Source organism: Melopsittacus undulatus, chromosome 5 (assembly GCF_012275295.1).
Source record: "Melopsittacus undulatus isolate bMelUnd1 chromosome 5, bMelUnd1.mat.Z, whole genome shotgun sequence".
NCBI classification, from domain to species: domain Eukaryota; kingdom Metazoa; phylum Chordata; class Aves; order Psittaciformes; family Psittaculidae; genus Melopsittacus; species Melopsittacus undulatus.
In genome coordinates this window covers 33,320,100-33,336,106 of record NC_047531.1, presented here as the reverse complement: position 1 = coordinate 33,336,106, position 16,007 = coordinate 33,320,100, and the positions used below count along the sequence as shown (strand labels likewise).

At 34.8% G+C, this 16,007-nt stretch overlaps 1 protein-coding gene across 1 annotated transcript in view; it reads left to right on the top strand.

The window, feature by feature from the left end:
* The window catches only part of SEMA3E (semaphorin 3E), a 137,044-nt gene that overhangs the window by 81,520 nt on the left and 39,517 nt on the right, over window positions 1–16,007 (top strand). Inside the window, exon 4 of the mRNA XM_005148378.3 lies at window positions 447–566. Within this exon, the coding sequence (XP_005148435.2) occupies window positions 447–566 (120 nt within the window). The remainder of the gene's footprint in view (window positions 1–446; window positions 567–16,007) is intronic.

Sequence of the window (16,007 nt, the reverse complement as noted above, 5' to 3'; positions counted from 1 at the left end):
TGTTATTTAGTGTTCTTTTTCTTGAACTAATATTTGTTTAACTTGAGAGGGAAGCTATTTGCTGGCTATTCACATCTCATGCTCTGAGTTTAATGTCTAGTGAATCTAATAATGCTCAGTAAAACAAATATTTAGATTTGCAGAATACCTTTGAGATTAAAGAAGCACAGAAGTGTGTTTTATACATTAATAACTCCTAACTGCTTAAGCATGCAAAATGAATTGTGACAAACCACTGCTTCAAACTTGCTTTTTTCAAGTCAAAATTATTCAGCCATTAAATTGGTGGCACTGAGGTATTAGCACAAAGTGGGAAAACTAACATGTTATATTTAACAAAGTAGAAAGTTTTGATATGCAAAATGTCATCTAAGGGCACCTAAGATATTAAAAATATAATTTTGTTAAAATACTGATATTTTCCTAATTTTTTTTATATAAACAAGGATGAATGTGCAAATTACATCCGTGTCCTTCACCGATATAACAGAACACATCTTCTGGCTTGTGGAACAGGAGCTTTTGATCCTCTCTGTGTTTTTATTAGAGCTGGACATCCATCAGAGGTAAGAAATTTATTTTACTGTAGTAACTCTTTGGGTCTGGATTCCACCAAAGCTTCTATGATTAAAAATAAATATTTAAATTTAAGTTCTCAGAGTTCTCTTACAAACCATACAAGAAATATTTTCCCTGATGAAATGTAATACTGGTCTAAAATTCAGTTTGTGACTAGAGGAATTGAATAATTCTTGAAAGCATATTTTAGGTAAATATGCAAAGAACTCAGAGTTATTTTCATCTTAGAGTTTTATTAAGTGAGCTGATACAGCAATTTTTATTAAAAAAATATTAAATGTTTGTCTGTTTTTTAGCTAAATCTGTATTTTTGTGAGTTTTGTTTTGTTTTCCATTAAATAATGCACCATATAACAGAATACACAGACATAGAACAATTAGGTTTAGAAAGGACCTTAAGATCACCTAGTTGAACCACCCTGCCATGGCAGGGACACCTCACACTCGCCCAAGGCCCTGTCCAACCTGGCACTGAACACTGTCAGGGATGGAGCATTCATCATTCTTTGGACAATCTGTTCCAGTGTCTCACAACCCTCACAGAAAAGAACTTCTTTAATTTGAACTTACCCTGCTTATGTTTTAACCCTTTACCCCTTGTCCCACCCCAGTATCCCTATAGTCCCCCTTCAGATACTGGAAGGCTGCTATGAGGTCTCCACGCAGCCTTCTCTTCTCCAGGCTGAATAGCCTGAACTTTCTCAGCCTGTCTTCATACAGGAGGTGCTCCAGTCCCCTGATTATCCTCATAGGCCTCCTCTGGACTTGTTCCAGCAGTTCCATGTCCTTTTTATGTTGAGGACACCAGAACTGCACACAATACTCCAGGTGAGGTCTCACGAGAGCAGAGTAGAGGGGCAGGATCACCTCCTTTGACCTGCTGGTCATTATTCCTTTCATGCAGCCCAGAAAATGGCTTGCTTTCTGGGCTGTGAGCGCACACTGAAGATGGCTTATATTCACATTAGTTTGATGGGAAATGGCATACTTTAATAATTCTTTGTTAACTTCAACTTCTTAGTATTGATCATGCGTAGCAAACACTTCAGCTCCTTACTGATGCAGCTGAGAGAAGAACATTAAGTGCAGCATTTAGCTACATAATAAATAGTTGATATGAGCATGAACTGTGTTTAATGTTTTGTGCAGCTGAACTTGGATAAATTGTTAAAACTTTCCCGTATCTTAAAAAATTAAAGCTAAATTTTGAATTCCATTAATTTTTTTTTCTGAGCTATTCCACATTAAAATTACTTAATCAGTTTATAATGGGTTTCCCCTAATTCTTTTTCTCACAAATTTCAGCTTAAGCTCTCCAACCCAAACTTGTTTTATTCTGTCTCTTAACATCATTCCTTAATTGTTCTACTCCACATTTACCTGACAGTTTTGTACCTAATAAGATAGAGCAGCTAAAATTCAGATTTGTCCCATACTTGCAGTATTGTTTATTGGTCTGTTAGTCACAACAACAGCAAAAACAGAGGGCAGGGACTGGAGCTGATTTAAAATAAGTACTTGGCTAGAATAAACTATAACTGCAGACATTAAACTCCTTAAAATGTATTTATATAAATCAACTAAGTTATTTAATTTAAAGTTGGGGATTTTAGTGTTTTGTTGGGTTTTTGTGATAAGCTTTTCTAGGTAAAGATGCATCCCTTTGGCAAATTAAACTAGAATCACATTACCAGAAACAGCCTCCAAGGATCCAATCAATACTGTGCACCTCCAACTGCTGTCAAAATAAGAATCATCTCAGAAGTTAAGAACTCAGCATAACACCTAATTTGAAATAATTTGGTTTGCAGAAACAGTCTTCTGAAACTGAAGAAGAAACTAAATGTTAAGCATTAAAATAAGGGAACTTTTCATATCTTCTTTGCTCCTCTCATAAACTTCCTGTCAGGCTTCCTGGTACAGTTTGAAGAAAGCAATGTCTGTATATTTATGAAAACTATTTAAGAAATCATAAGCAACAGGCTAATAAAAATAGAAACTAAACAAACAAAAAATGAGAAACAAGACATATTTAAGAATGTGTGGGCCATGATCATCCCTTTATATTTCATCTTCTTCCCTTCCTTTCTTTTTTTTTTTTTATTCTCCCTTGCGAAACTGAGGTTCTAAAATTTTATCCACACTCCAGTCATGGGAAAATTACCATTTTTGTATTTATGTAGACCAACAGGAAATATGTTTGTTGCACTAGTAAGTAGCTATATTAGTTTCCATTATCTGAAAAGTTGACTATCTGGATTATAAAAGACAGGTGCCATGTGTATGATAGGTTAAAAATAACACATGGCATGTGACTGAGTAGGTAAATTGTAATCTTGCTGTCTTTGACTGATAAGAATATCCTGTAACTGCAGGAGTTGAAGGGACAAGATCCTTCATCACAAAATGCCAGTTCAATCTCTCTTTGCTGATCTCTCTAGTCAGAGTATCCCGATTCTATGACTTCCAATTACTGTCTCCCATTTCTTCCATTTCAGCTCTCTGACTTCTTTCTCACTGTCTGTCATAGAAGGGAGAGTAACAAACGAAACAGTCTTAATGTAACAACACTATTCCATTTCTAAACAGAACCCAAATACCTTTATTTAAAAATTAGTAAACCTCGGACTTTTAATTTGAAGGACAAATACTGGTTTCTAGTATGCAGTTATATGCAGTTAAATGCAGTTCATGGTATTCAGCTGGCTGAAATTAAATTTTTTTAGATATTATTGACGTTTCTTATTAAATATATTAAATTTCAGTCTAACTAAAATATATCTTTGATCAGCAAATTAACTTGCTTCTGAACAGAATGTCTTTAAGTAGCACCACGTGTATTTGAAGCTTATATACAGTTAAACAATGACACTTTACATGTGTTGTGGTACATAGTGTAGAAGGCAAAAAAAGACTCCTTATAGCAGACTTCTATGTATGTAGATATATAGCTAATGCAGCATATGAAGCTAGATTCATTCTTTCATACGGAACTATGAATCAGCAGTATCAACACAGATGATATACTGTGGTCAGGGACCTTAACCATAAATTTCTCAGTGCTTCCTGAGCTGATGGAGAAAGGAAGATTCAACCCTCTCTGTAAACACAGAGTTCTTAACTTATAAATTGTATATACATACAAATTAGAGATATAGGCATTTAAGAACATGATAGAATAGTAGGATATTTTTCTACAACCTTTTCTCTTCCAGCTTTCAGAGCAGGCCAAAGAGAACCAATCTGTTAGAACAAAATATCCACTTGATACTCCTGATCCTGGTTGCTCCCTAGTCCTCTGTTGCAGGAAAATTTATTTTGTTGTTGGCTCGCAACAAAAGTTGATGTAAGGTCATTCGCTTCTGAATAGCCGTTTGTTAAGAAACCAAAGCATTAACATTTTTCCTTTGAACAGTGGGAATATCCCAAAGCTATGACTTTGATCATACTGTGTGGCATACTGATACAGTATTCAACATGTTTTTGTGAGCTGCAATACAGCTTATGAAAAGGAGCTACAGATTCATATATTCTTATCAAAACCAGGTTTGAGCTGTGCCTTGCAGAACACTGAGATCTTGTAACAAACAGCAAAGCCAAAAGGACATATTTATGTCAAAAACTGGGCAGAATTTGATTGTCTCATTGGCAGATCATTAATCTTTGGAACTTACTGAAAAACAGAATCTATCTTTCTCAAAAAAAAAAAAACCACAAAAAAAAAAACCACAGTAAAAAAGTCCATTCCCCTAGCCAGTCTCCTAGAAAATATTAATCTTATTATGTATTAACTGAAATGTGCTGTAAAATCTTTCACAATCAAATCATACTGTGATACATTCTATATGTTGAAATGGTTCTTACACGCTTTTCATGTTTTATAGAAATTTAATGACACTATGCATTTTGTCTTAATATAAGTAATTATATTTGAATATGTTGACAAAAAAAGAAAGAAAACCCAAGAAGCAATAATTATTGCATTTATTTAATTCGACTTCAAACTTGTTTTGTATAACCAGAATCTAACTAAACATATTTTTCTAAATCAATTAATTTATAAATTCTATGACATACTATATGTCAATTTGAAAGATTAAATACATAAAGTCTTACTGCAGTTGTTCTACTGTAATACTGGTTTAATTGAATTACTTTGGAGTTACAAGCTGTTCACTTTCGTACAGATGTTGCCAGATATTACAATTCTAAAAATATGCAAGTATAGTCACTGACAGCAACATGCAGTTTTTTATCTTTTTCTCCCTTTCTAATTACTTAGACTCTGATGAATGTTGCTTCCACAAGTTTAAACATTTCAGCAAATTACCCCATGTTTTTTTATGTCATTTAGAAATAAATTACAAATTGGGAAAATAAGAGTGCTGATTTTGCAGACAGAACAACTATTGATGTTTGTAAAAGAATATATTTCAAAATCTTGCCCAAAAATCTTAAGCAAATTTCCAGCCAGTAAGTGAGTTCATTAGCACTGACTTCATGAAATACTTTCAAAGGTCAAAAATTCATTCAGGTCAGAAAAAGTTGGGTTCCTCCAATTTCTATTTGTCTATCATCCGTTAAGGAAAGAAGGTTCATGTCATTGAAATAAACGTAATTTTTCAGAAGAAAGCAAGACTCAGAGACCCTCCATCCCAAATTTCTCATGATGAATAGAACATGAATCCTTCTTACATACTCTGTGAGAAAAACATCTGAGATTTCAAACCAAATATAGAAGATGAAGAAAAATGCAGAAAAAAATTTACTCTGCTCCTGTTCTTTCCAAATTGGCATTTGTCCCTCCTGTTAGCCTTGATGCCAATGAAAGACATCTGGAGAAGCATCTGGATCTGGTCTTTTCCCCTTGCCTGTATATAAACCCAGTTCTGGCAGGAGAAGATTAGTACTTGAATAAGTGCATACTGTCTCAGTCTGTTTCTCCACATGTATCTGCTGGTACTCCTCTACTGTTCTATGGATCAAAATATGCTACATGAATTATGATGAACCTTAAATAAATTGGATGAGCTATCTGCAGTCAGGCAATGATTTTATCTGAATGAGTTTTCTATTCAGCAAGGCAACAGGTTTTAGGGGTACTCCAAGAACATTCCAATGATCCAAACTGCACTATGAGGGATAATGGCTTTAAACTGAAAGAGTGTAGATTTAGCTTAGATATTAGGAAGAAATTTTTTATTGTGAGGGTGGTAAGACACAGGAACAGGTTGCCCAGAGAAGTGGATGCCCCATCCCTAGAAGTGTTCAAAGCCAGCTTGGATGGGGCTATGAGCAGCTTGGTCTAGTGTAAGGTGTCCCTCCCCGTGGCAGGGGGTTTGGAACAAGATGGTCCTTACCAACCCAAATCATTCTATGATTCTGTGATTCTATGATTAAGTAACTCACAAAGCACCTTTAACAAGTCCACATGCGAGTCCCACCAAACACGGCTGAAGAGATTACCTGCCATCACCCCAGAACTGCCAAGACCACCACTAAACCATATCACTGAGGGTCTCATCTACATGGTTTTTGAGCACTTCCAGGCATGGTGACTTCACCACTGCCCTGGGCAGTTTGTTCTGATACCTGATCACCCTTTCTGTGAAGAAATTTTTCCTGATATCCAGTCTAAGCCACCCCTGGCACAGCTTAAGGCTGTTACTTCTTGTTCTATCACTTGTTACTTGGGAGAAGAGACCCACTCCCACCTCACTACAACCTCCTTTCCATGTAGTTGTAGAGAGTAATAAGGTCTCCCTTGAGCCTTCTCTTCTCCAGACTAAACAAGCCCAGTCCCCTGAGTCATTCCTCATAAGACTTATTCTCTAGACCCTTCACCAGATTTGTACTTTTCTGAATCCACTCCAGCACCTATATTCACCTCCCTACACCAAACAAATGTAGGCAATATGACTTCCTCAGCCCTTGCTTTAACAGACTGAAGTTGAACTGACATGGAAATTAAGAGAGAATGTTCCAGTCTATCTCAGTTTATATTTTACATGACATAATTCTTCTACTCTTGACTAGTATTTGGTAATGTCGTAATTCTTTCAGCTTTTTGTTAAGAAATAAAATCGTATGCATATATAAATCTATTATTTTAGGATATTGTTTCTGACGTATTTTTATAATCAAAATAAACAATGACCTGCCCAGTTACTCCCTCTCCAAGTATTTTTCCTATTACATCATCTCTACCCTCAGTCTGCAGAGGATTAAAGAGAAGGAACATCTGGTTTCACTGACCAAACTGAAGTGGGTGTTGGTCACTCCTTCATTAGATAGAATGTGTGACAAATTCTTGCCTTGAAAATATTTGCTCAGAGACACATTGTCCCTCTGCATGAATAAAACCCCACTAGCTAGAATACCATCCACTAAATATTTTCAGGTTTTTCAATTCACTCTATTTATGGGATTAAATGTTCAATCCTAAATACTATGACATTGCTTATTTGTGATAGTCTTCTGCATCTATACTTAATGTGAAACTAGTCATTGAGATGAGTGATGCATTATGGGTGATGTGATGATCAGTGTCAAGTGCTCATATATATAGAGCACTGCCAAATAAGCAACAGTGTCATAGAATATCTCACCGGGGGTCCTTTACATCATCTAGTCTGAATGCTTACATCACAGGCTGTCAAATTCCATCAAAACATCCAAAAGCACAAATTTCAGTTAGAGTATTTCAGGATTTGGGAGTTAAATATGCAAATATTTCAAGAGAGATTAAAATAGTACCTAAACTCAGAGTGTACATTAATTAAGTGAAGATTATCCCTGTGTTCATTGTATGCAACAAAGATGCTGTGTTGCAGAAAGGAAAAGGAAAAGGTCAAGCATCTTCTTGTGAAGCAGGTTGAAAAAGTTACTTCTGAACCAATGCATATGGTTATGCGAGAAATTAAAGTTCATCAGTGTTGGCTATAATAATTACCTTAGTGAAAAGCTGTTTACACAAAGCTAAGTAAGGATAATGAAGAAATACTAATTCTGTTCTTCCCATGCTTTGCTAGGGATGGAATAATGTGTACTGCACAAATAGAAACAAAGACCAGAAAGGATCATCAGAACATTTTATGTGGTCAGCCACACATTGCAAGGATAATTTCTCCCAGGTGTTGGCTTCAAACTTTTTTAGGGATATTTCAAAGAATCCAGATAACAGTAACACCATTATTTCTCTGGTAAGCTGTTCTAATACTTAACAATGTTCAGTTACAAAAAAAAAGCCACTCATTTAAGGTGAAATTTATCTAACTTCAAATTCATGTAATTTAAACTTAATATGCTTTTCTTAGCAAAGTTGAAAGTCTCCCCTTATCTTTGCCACATCTTTTCCACATGTAAGTACCTATGCAAAGATCAAGCCACCTCTTCCTTTTTTTTGATAAACTGGATACATATAACTCCTTAAACCTCCTATCACAAGGATTCCTCAGTCATATTTGTGTCCCTCCTGTGAACTTGCTGCACTACTTTCACATGTTCTGGAAGTGCAGCCACTAGAACCATGGTATTTGATGGTGTGTATACAAGCAAGATGACTTCTCTAACTCTGTTTGAGGTTCCTCTTTTCATAGACTCAAGTGCTGAGCTCTTGGCACAGCATCAAAATGAGAAATATCTTTTTAGCATTTCACACTTGACTCAAAGTTCTTCTCAGGGGCACAAAGTTATCCCACTTCAGACACTTATTTGAGGCACCTAATTAGCAGTCTCATATGACAAGGTCAATGAAGAGATTTCTAGAGATGCCTGTCACTGTCAGCTGTAACAAGGCACCTGGGATGTCCAAGATCCTAAATGAGGAACCTCAGTCTAATACATGACAGTAGTCTGAGAAGGATCTGAACTTTCCACTCTCTAGGGCATTCTGATGCTCTTCAAATACAACTTGTATTCCCTATTCCAAGATATACTTTGGACATGATTGTATTAAAATCGACTTTGTTAGCTTCTGACCTTTAAATCAATATTCAGAGCATTCCATAAGCCAGAGCTCTCATTAACCTTTTCATTATTTATGTTTCCTCAGTCTTTTTGTAAACTTCACTAGGAAGAAATCATATGATTGTTTAAATCACTACTTAATAAAAAAAATCATCTTTCTATCAAAAATAAAATGTAGGGAAACCTTCTATAAAGGAGGATTCACCATTGCATACCTTATAACGCCTATACTATGATCAGTCCATAATTCATATTCATATCATATAATTCTACAATGCTCATTTTTTTCATCAAATAGCTATGTACTGAGTCAAATGCCCTGGAGAAGTCCAAGTATTCTGTATCAGCACAGTTGTTCTTATCAGTCACTCTTACACATTTCAACAGACAACAGGTTTGTTTGACAGTACTCTCCATCCATAAAATGAGGTGAGTGACATTCATTACTTTTGAATACTGTCTAAATATGTCCATACGTGAAGTTTAAGTTAAATTTGGCAGATTGGTACAGAATGTGAACTGATCAGCCATATGAAATGAATTTTCCATCATATTAGACCTTTCTTTTGCATGATTAAACACAGGTGGTTAGGAGAGAATGAATCAACACAGAGAAATAATACTAGTACTCCAAGGAAAAGGAAATACTCCACCTGTGTGGTAATTTGGTGGGGGTAGGTAAAACATTTCAGCTCTCATCATCATAATAACTTTTAGATTTTGACACCCTTATTTATGAGAGAAAGCATTGTTCTAAGTGAGGGCACCTGGTGCAGTCTATGGCATTGTTTGAGCAGTGGAGGTACTGTTCAATAAGGTGTTAGTCATCATAATTTAAAGCAGCAAAAATTGAACAATGACAGGATTTATAAAATGTACCTTTGGTATTGTATAATTCCTCTACAAATTATGACTGTAATTATTCTTATTTGACTGAGATCTACCCAGGAGAATTACTCCACATTGAAAAGTGAACTAAAAAGTACTAGTTGCAGTTCATATGTGCTATCAAGAGGCAGTGGATCCACTCCTCTGCCGTTTCTTCCAGAATGGCCCACTTTGGCATAGCCTGTTGTCTGCAAAAGGACTGTTGGTTATCTAAGGCTCCATGCTACAGGGATAAGCAGAATTTCCCCAGGTTATCTGTTTTCTTTTCTCCATACCTAATACATCTGTTGCTCAATTCATCAACAAAGCCTGGATTCAAAAAATAAAGTTGTTTCTTTTTTTTTTATTTTACTTTTATTTTTATTCACAACCTTAGTCCCCATTTGTTATGACAGCAATCATTAGATTAAAGGATTTTTATTTGGCATTTGCTCTGATATGACCTTCACAATCTCAATACAAATTTAGCCTGTCAATATAAAGGAAGAATTAAAGTCTTGGATAGGGAGACTCTGTGTAAAGACTGTGCAGTTCCCCACAGAAATTCCTTCACTTTTGTATAGCAATTTTGTGCTTTCTTTAGCTCCACTTTCATCTGGTCATTAGACCATGTATCTCCATATACAACTATTCAAACAATTTAATTCTACAGATCCTGCATGTGGTTCCTGGAAATTTCATGCCTGCTACCACTCCAATGTAGTATAATCATACTTTATTTTTCTAATGATCCTATTCTATGCCATGGGACATTAATGAGTTTATGTGTCCAGTTTATGGTCATGCAAAGGTGTGTCTTCTAAAATTCTGAGCAGTTCAATCCCTTCTACTTAAACATTCTGAACTGCCAAAGATAAATGTCTGTGATTTCTGTATGTGGGGTGGCTTGTTTAGGTTTTTTTGATATTTTTTTCCCTGTTGCCAGAGAATTTCACACGCATTAAATCAGGAAAATGTATTATTTCTGTCACTTCAGGCCAGATATTTTGACACAAGTCACAAATTGCTAATCCTTTTGCAAATGCAGACAGCAGTCTGACATAACTCCAGATTTTAAACATGTTTTCAGATTAGACCCCAATGTGTCTTAATCATTTAACTGTGGAATAAAATGCATAGACCTAAAAAATACATTTGAATTTTTAGGGAGGATTTAATGTCTGCAATATTTTATGCACTATCATCCCATAGGACGACTGATCTTTTCAGTGCGTCACTGGATGGTAAAGAGGATTGAAAACAGATCCTCAGAAGAAATACTTCCTCCCAAATAATCTTAATTATGTCAAATAGCAGAGATCTGACTATTTCAGCCAGCTCTTCAAGGATTCTATTCTTACTATTTGAAAATAAAGTTGAGTGAACATGGAAGGTGTAATTTTAAAAGTTGGTAATCCTTTGACAAGAAGCAGAACAATTTTTTGGCAGTGCATAGATCCTTTTGAAATTTGGATTTCTATAAGAAGATGTAACATCATGAAATGAAAGGCTCTTTCCTTAGAGCATTCTTGTGTTACCTGTATATCTGCATGCCTGTGTTTACTTAAATAGGCCAGTAAGTTGCAATAGGAACTTATAAGTAATTGGAGCGCAGGATCATGCATATAAGCTCCATGATATTGATTAATTTACTGCAGGTTTTAGATTTTTAATTTCTAGAATGAGTTAGCTGGATTTATATCTATTAGACACCTACCTGCTAATACATATTTTTCTTAGCACCAACATTTAGTTTGCTTAAATACAAAAGACTATATGATATGAGATGTCTTTTCAGGCCTGACCAAGCATGTTATTTTCTGCTATTATGCAAAACCAAAATATTTTACTGTATATTTCTTTTAGCATGTGCCTTCTTAATGAGGCTAGTGTACAGACTAAGGTCATGGAGTTGAGAGTTTGCTCTGGAGGCTTATATTTGAATTATATTTTCTGTTGATTTATGGACATGTTGTGTGATTTTTCAGTTTTTTTTTTTTTTTTATGGAGAAGCCAAGGTTCATATTTCCTAAAAGAAGCCTCTGCCTAGTGTAATCAGTGTGTCCTTCCATGTCACAAATCAAAATGCAAGGATAAGTGAGTATACAAAAAAGAAAAGAATGTAAAAAGTGTTATAAGAATATACAGAGCAAGAGAATATTTGCGAAAACGTTTCAGGTGAATTTATACTAAAAAAATGTGGTGCAAAAGAGAATGGAGATCAAGATGAGATATTCTATCCATTTCACTTCACTTTCTATTGTGGTAGGAAAATTTCTCTGGTTTCACTCAGTATTCAATTTCTTAACATGAGAAAAAACATCCAGTTACACCAGTGAAATGCCTTACAATCTTATATTTCAGTAATTTCTAAATAAGTCCTTCAGCTCCTCATGTTAGGCAGTATAAGTGCACATGGGTACATACGGATGTGCAAAATGCAAGACTATAAAGGTGCAATGTTAAGATTGTACCAGACTTAAAAATTATTTGAAAAAATGAAAAGTACATATGGGCAACAAATGTTTTCTTTGTTTAGAAAGAGCACACCTGCTATGTTAAATATTTTTAAATGTTATTTTCTACAGAATAAAGTCTGTCACTGTCTTGGAGATTTCATCAGTTACATTCATTTCCATGGCACTAAAGACTGTTGATAAAGCTACATCTGTATTCTACTATGTACTGAACTTGGTGAAGGTTTTAAATCACAGTTTTCCCTATGTATTACTCTATTGTGAGACCAGGGCCTCAGCATCATTCTCATAAAAAGCAAGGGCAAAATTGCAATGGACTTCAATGGATGTGGTCTGTAAGAGGATGCAATCCTGCAAGTGAAAATTAAATTTACAGCTTTTATACAGAGGTTGAAGGAAAGCTTCAGAATATGTTGACTTCAGTGCAGTGATGTGAACATTCCCTTGGAAGCCATCTCCCTCCCAAACCCTCTTCATTTGCAGTTGTTGATTTTGCTCTGGACTTCAATCTTCCACTTCTGATGGCCTTTGCTGAAAGCTCACTTTACCAGGTCAATCAGCCAGCCAATCCATTGAGATGTCCTTTCCCTGTGGAGTCAATGTCTCCCAGTATGTCCCATCCCTTCCAAACAGCCTACTTCCTCAAATATGATCACTATGATCAAATATGGTGAATATTTGATGTTTACACATCCTTTTTGATGATTTAAGAACTACTTGAAAAAAAAAATGTGCACTAGCACCACATGGCTTTATTGAAGTTTTTAAAATAAAGTTTCTCATAGCTTCACACATGCAAACATCTCTATTTAATGTTTTCCTATTGGATGAACTTTGCATAAGAACCTTCTTGTTCATAGTTTTCTTTTTAAAAGTCTCAGATGTATGACAGTAAATGAAACGCATCGAACAACTCTTGCACGTAATATCATTCTTACTGTAAGGTTGAATAAATACGAGATCATTACACTAAGAATTAATTTTGTCCAGTGAGTTCCAGTAATAATGCGTAGGATAGTCAGTGTTAACAACTACATTCACAGAAATCTGCATTGTCTCCCCCAAATACTATTTATTATTGCACAATATAGGTAACATGAGCATCTTAAAAAAAACAAAACTAAAAATGCCCCCCAAAATAACAATAATTAAAAAAACAACCCACAGACCAAAAAAATAATAATAAAAAAAAAACAACAACCAACCAAACCAACAAAAATAAGTGCTAACCACAAAAAGGCCAAGATGTCTTGCAAAGCAGACCTTGGTTATAGTGTAGGAGAATATGCATGCATAGCTAAGTATATAACTAAAAGTTCTGAAATGGTTTAAATTTCCTGTTAAAAAATGCCAGTATGATATGGTTTACTTTCTTGTTACCTGGAAAATAATAAAAATGCAAAGGGAAAGATGCCCTTACAAAAAATGTAATTTTTTTTTCTCTTAAAAATATTGTAAGAAAACCCAGACAAAGCCTCTATATTCTTAAGTCCCTGGTTTAGTGAAAAGATACAGCCATTTTATCAACATTAAGAATAGACTTAGGTACTTTGCCGAATAGCAGTGAAAGTAAGCATATGTTTTAAATTAATCACATGCATAAATGCTGTCTTGAATCAGAGCAAAGCAGCAATTGGCATTAGAGAAAGATATTTTCTGCAGCAAAGTTAAATGCAGTCTTTTAATTTTAGTGTCTCTCTTTGACCTTTTCTCTCCTTATTATTTAGAGCCTTCTTTATTCTTCATTGTCTAAAATTATCCATTCATATCAAGTTAATGGCAAAATGCTTGATGCCTTGGAAAAATCTGTTTCTTTTTAAACAACATTATTATTTTAATAATGGTTGAAAGTGCATTATGATTTCTGAGTCATAGGTATCATAAATCAAACCCATTTCTTTTCCCAAACTACATGTAGAAACTTGTGATTCCACTTCCAGCCCTCCATATGTATTTTTGCATAAATTTTTACCAGTGAGATAAATTGCAATGTTGAATTGCTGTGCTGGATAACCTGTGAGGAAACTGCCAGTTTTCTTCTGACATTTCTGAAGGGATTCCAATGTCACAAAGAGCAAGGAGGGTTAGAATTACGGCATTAGCTTTCAAATCTGATTATTAATGTGCAACACTTATTTCATTTAAACTGGCATTCCATGGAAGGTGACACACCTAACACCTGATCTGCCACAGTGATGGGAGGAAATTATTGCAACCATGGAATATTTGGTATCTGTCCTAAAAGGTGAAGGTGGAAAAATCTTTCTTGAAGCAGACATTGCTTATATTTTTAGTGACTTTTCAGACAGTGAGATACATCTGCAAGCATATATGAGATACATATCCTGCTTTCTATCAGAACTGGTGAGTTTATATTATAACCAGTACTTATATACTGGTTTTATATTAAAACATCCCCAAGTTGCACTGAGATCCAATTTTTTTTTGTCTACAATCAGTGTTAGCATTAAGCTACAAACTGTATTAAAAATTACAGCTGTTAAAATGCAGAAAATAAAAGGGATGCTATGCATATCACTTCATATTTTCATTCAATGGTCATGTAGTTTGCTGTTTTAAACACATTCATGGCATTAATATTTAAAGAGATGGGTTTATCTTTACCTTTAATTTCATTGTAACTCTTAGGGGAATAGTTAACTACATTAGTGGCTTTTTTATTATGATACTATAATTTGCTGTACAGTGACACAAAATATTTCCACATCATCTGGAAGACTCCCATGTCAGCCAAGTGTTCCTGATCTGAGCATCAGCAGCATTTTACTCAGAGAAGACATGAATATGTAATATTGGTTATGGCCATGATGGGATCATGTCTTGTCCTGTAACAAAACAAAAAAAAAACGGTTTCTATTCCCTATGTAGGATGAAATATGAGCCATGAAATATGGATAATATAACTTATTCAAGTGTTGTTTCCAAATAATTTTGTTTTCACAGCTGATCACTTTACCTGAGTCTATTTTCTTATGAAATCAGCATTATTTTTTTTACTTTTTCCTCTCACAGACAAGACCATTTTTATTCTACTGTGAGGAAAAATGAGCAGAAAGCAGTAAGACTAGAAAAAGCTACTATATTTTAACTCTCTGCTTATTTCTCCACTTACTTCTACATCTTTCTCTATATTATTTTATATCTTATTTATTGAACATTCATTGACAAATAGTTTGGTTGACATCCCAGAAGTGAAACTTTTTCATGACTAAGTTTATTTTTCATATCTGATTAGAGAATAAATACTAGTCAGATTGTTTATAGAAATATTTTCTTTACACCATATTTTACGACAATTATGGCCCCTTGTACTTTTCCACAGTTTCAGGACTTTTTCTTTCCTTTCCTTAGTTCACCTCACTCTTTTTTTTTTTTTTTTGCTTTTTCCCTGATGTTGACTCAAAATATTATGGTATTTGGTTATGAAAAATAGCTGGTATGTGATGTTTGAAAAGTATGGAATGGGGCTGAGATCTTTGTTTGACATTTACCCAACACCAGTGGGGGAATAGCTACTTCTGGCATGCAGCTGAAGCTGATATAGCAGAAAATAATGTTCCTGTACCACTAGTATCTACCCCAGATGTTTATTTTCTGCTGTATCAGCTGTAACATCAGGCATTAATGTGCCAGGGTAAGCCAACACAGGAGCTTTTGGAGAGGTGAGATTCTGTCTCATTTCCCCATGAGTTTCAGGACTATTACTTAAATTTTGTATGGTTTTTGCTTGCTAATTTTGTTGTGGGGTGGCTTTTTCACTTCAGGTAGACATGAAATGAATGTCTTGTTTTTCCAGACCTGCATTTTGAGTTATATCCCATTTTGATAGCAACTCTCTAACTAATGGGAATGCTAATTTTTGATCAGAAGTTACAGCAAAATGGCATATATGATTTACATGGATTTGGGGTCCTGTCACATATAATTTTATGCTCTGCAAAACCTTTACCTTACTATATTAGCAACATGAACCTGAGATGACTTTACTGAACAGGTTGCATTTATCCAATCTTCTGATATAACGTACATTTCAATAAACTTTTGGGAAAAATTGTTACATAGAACTAAATTTACTAGACTATCAAAACGTTTACT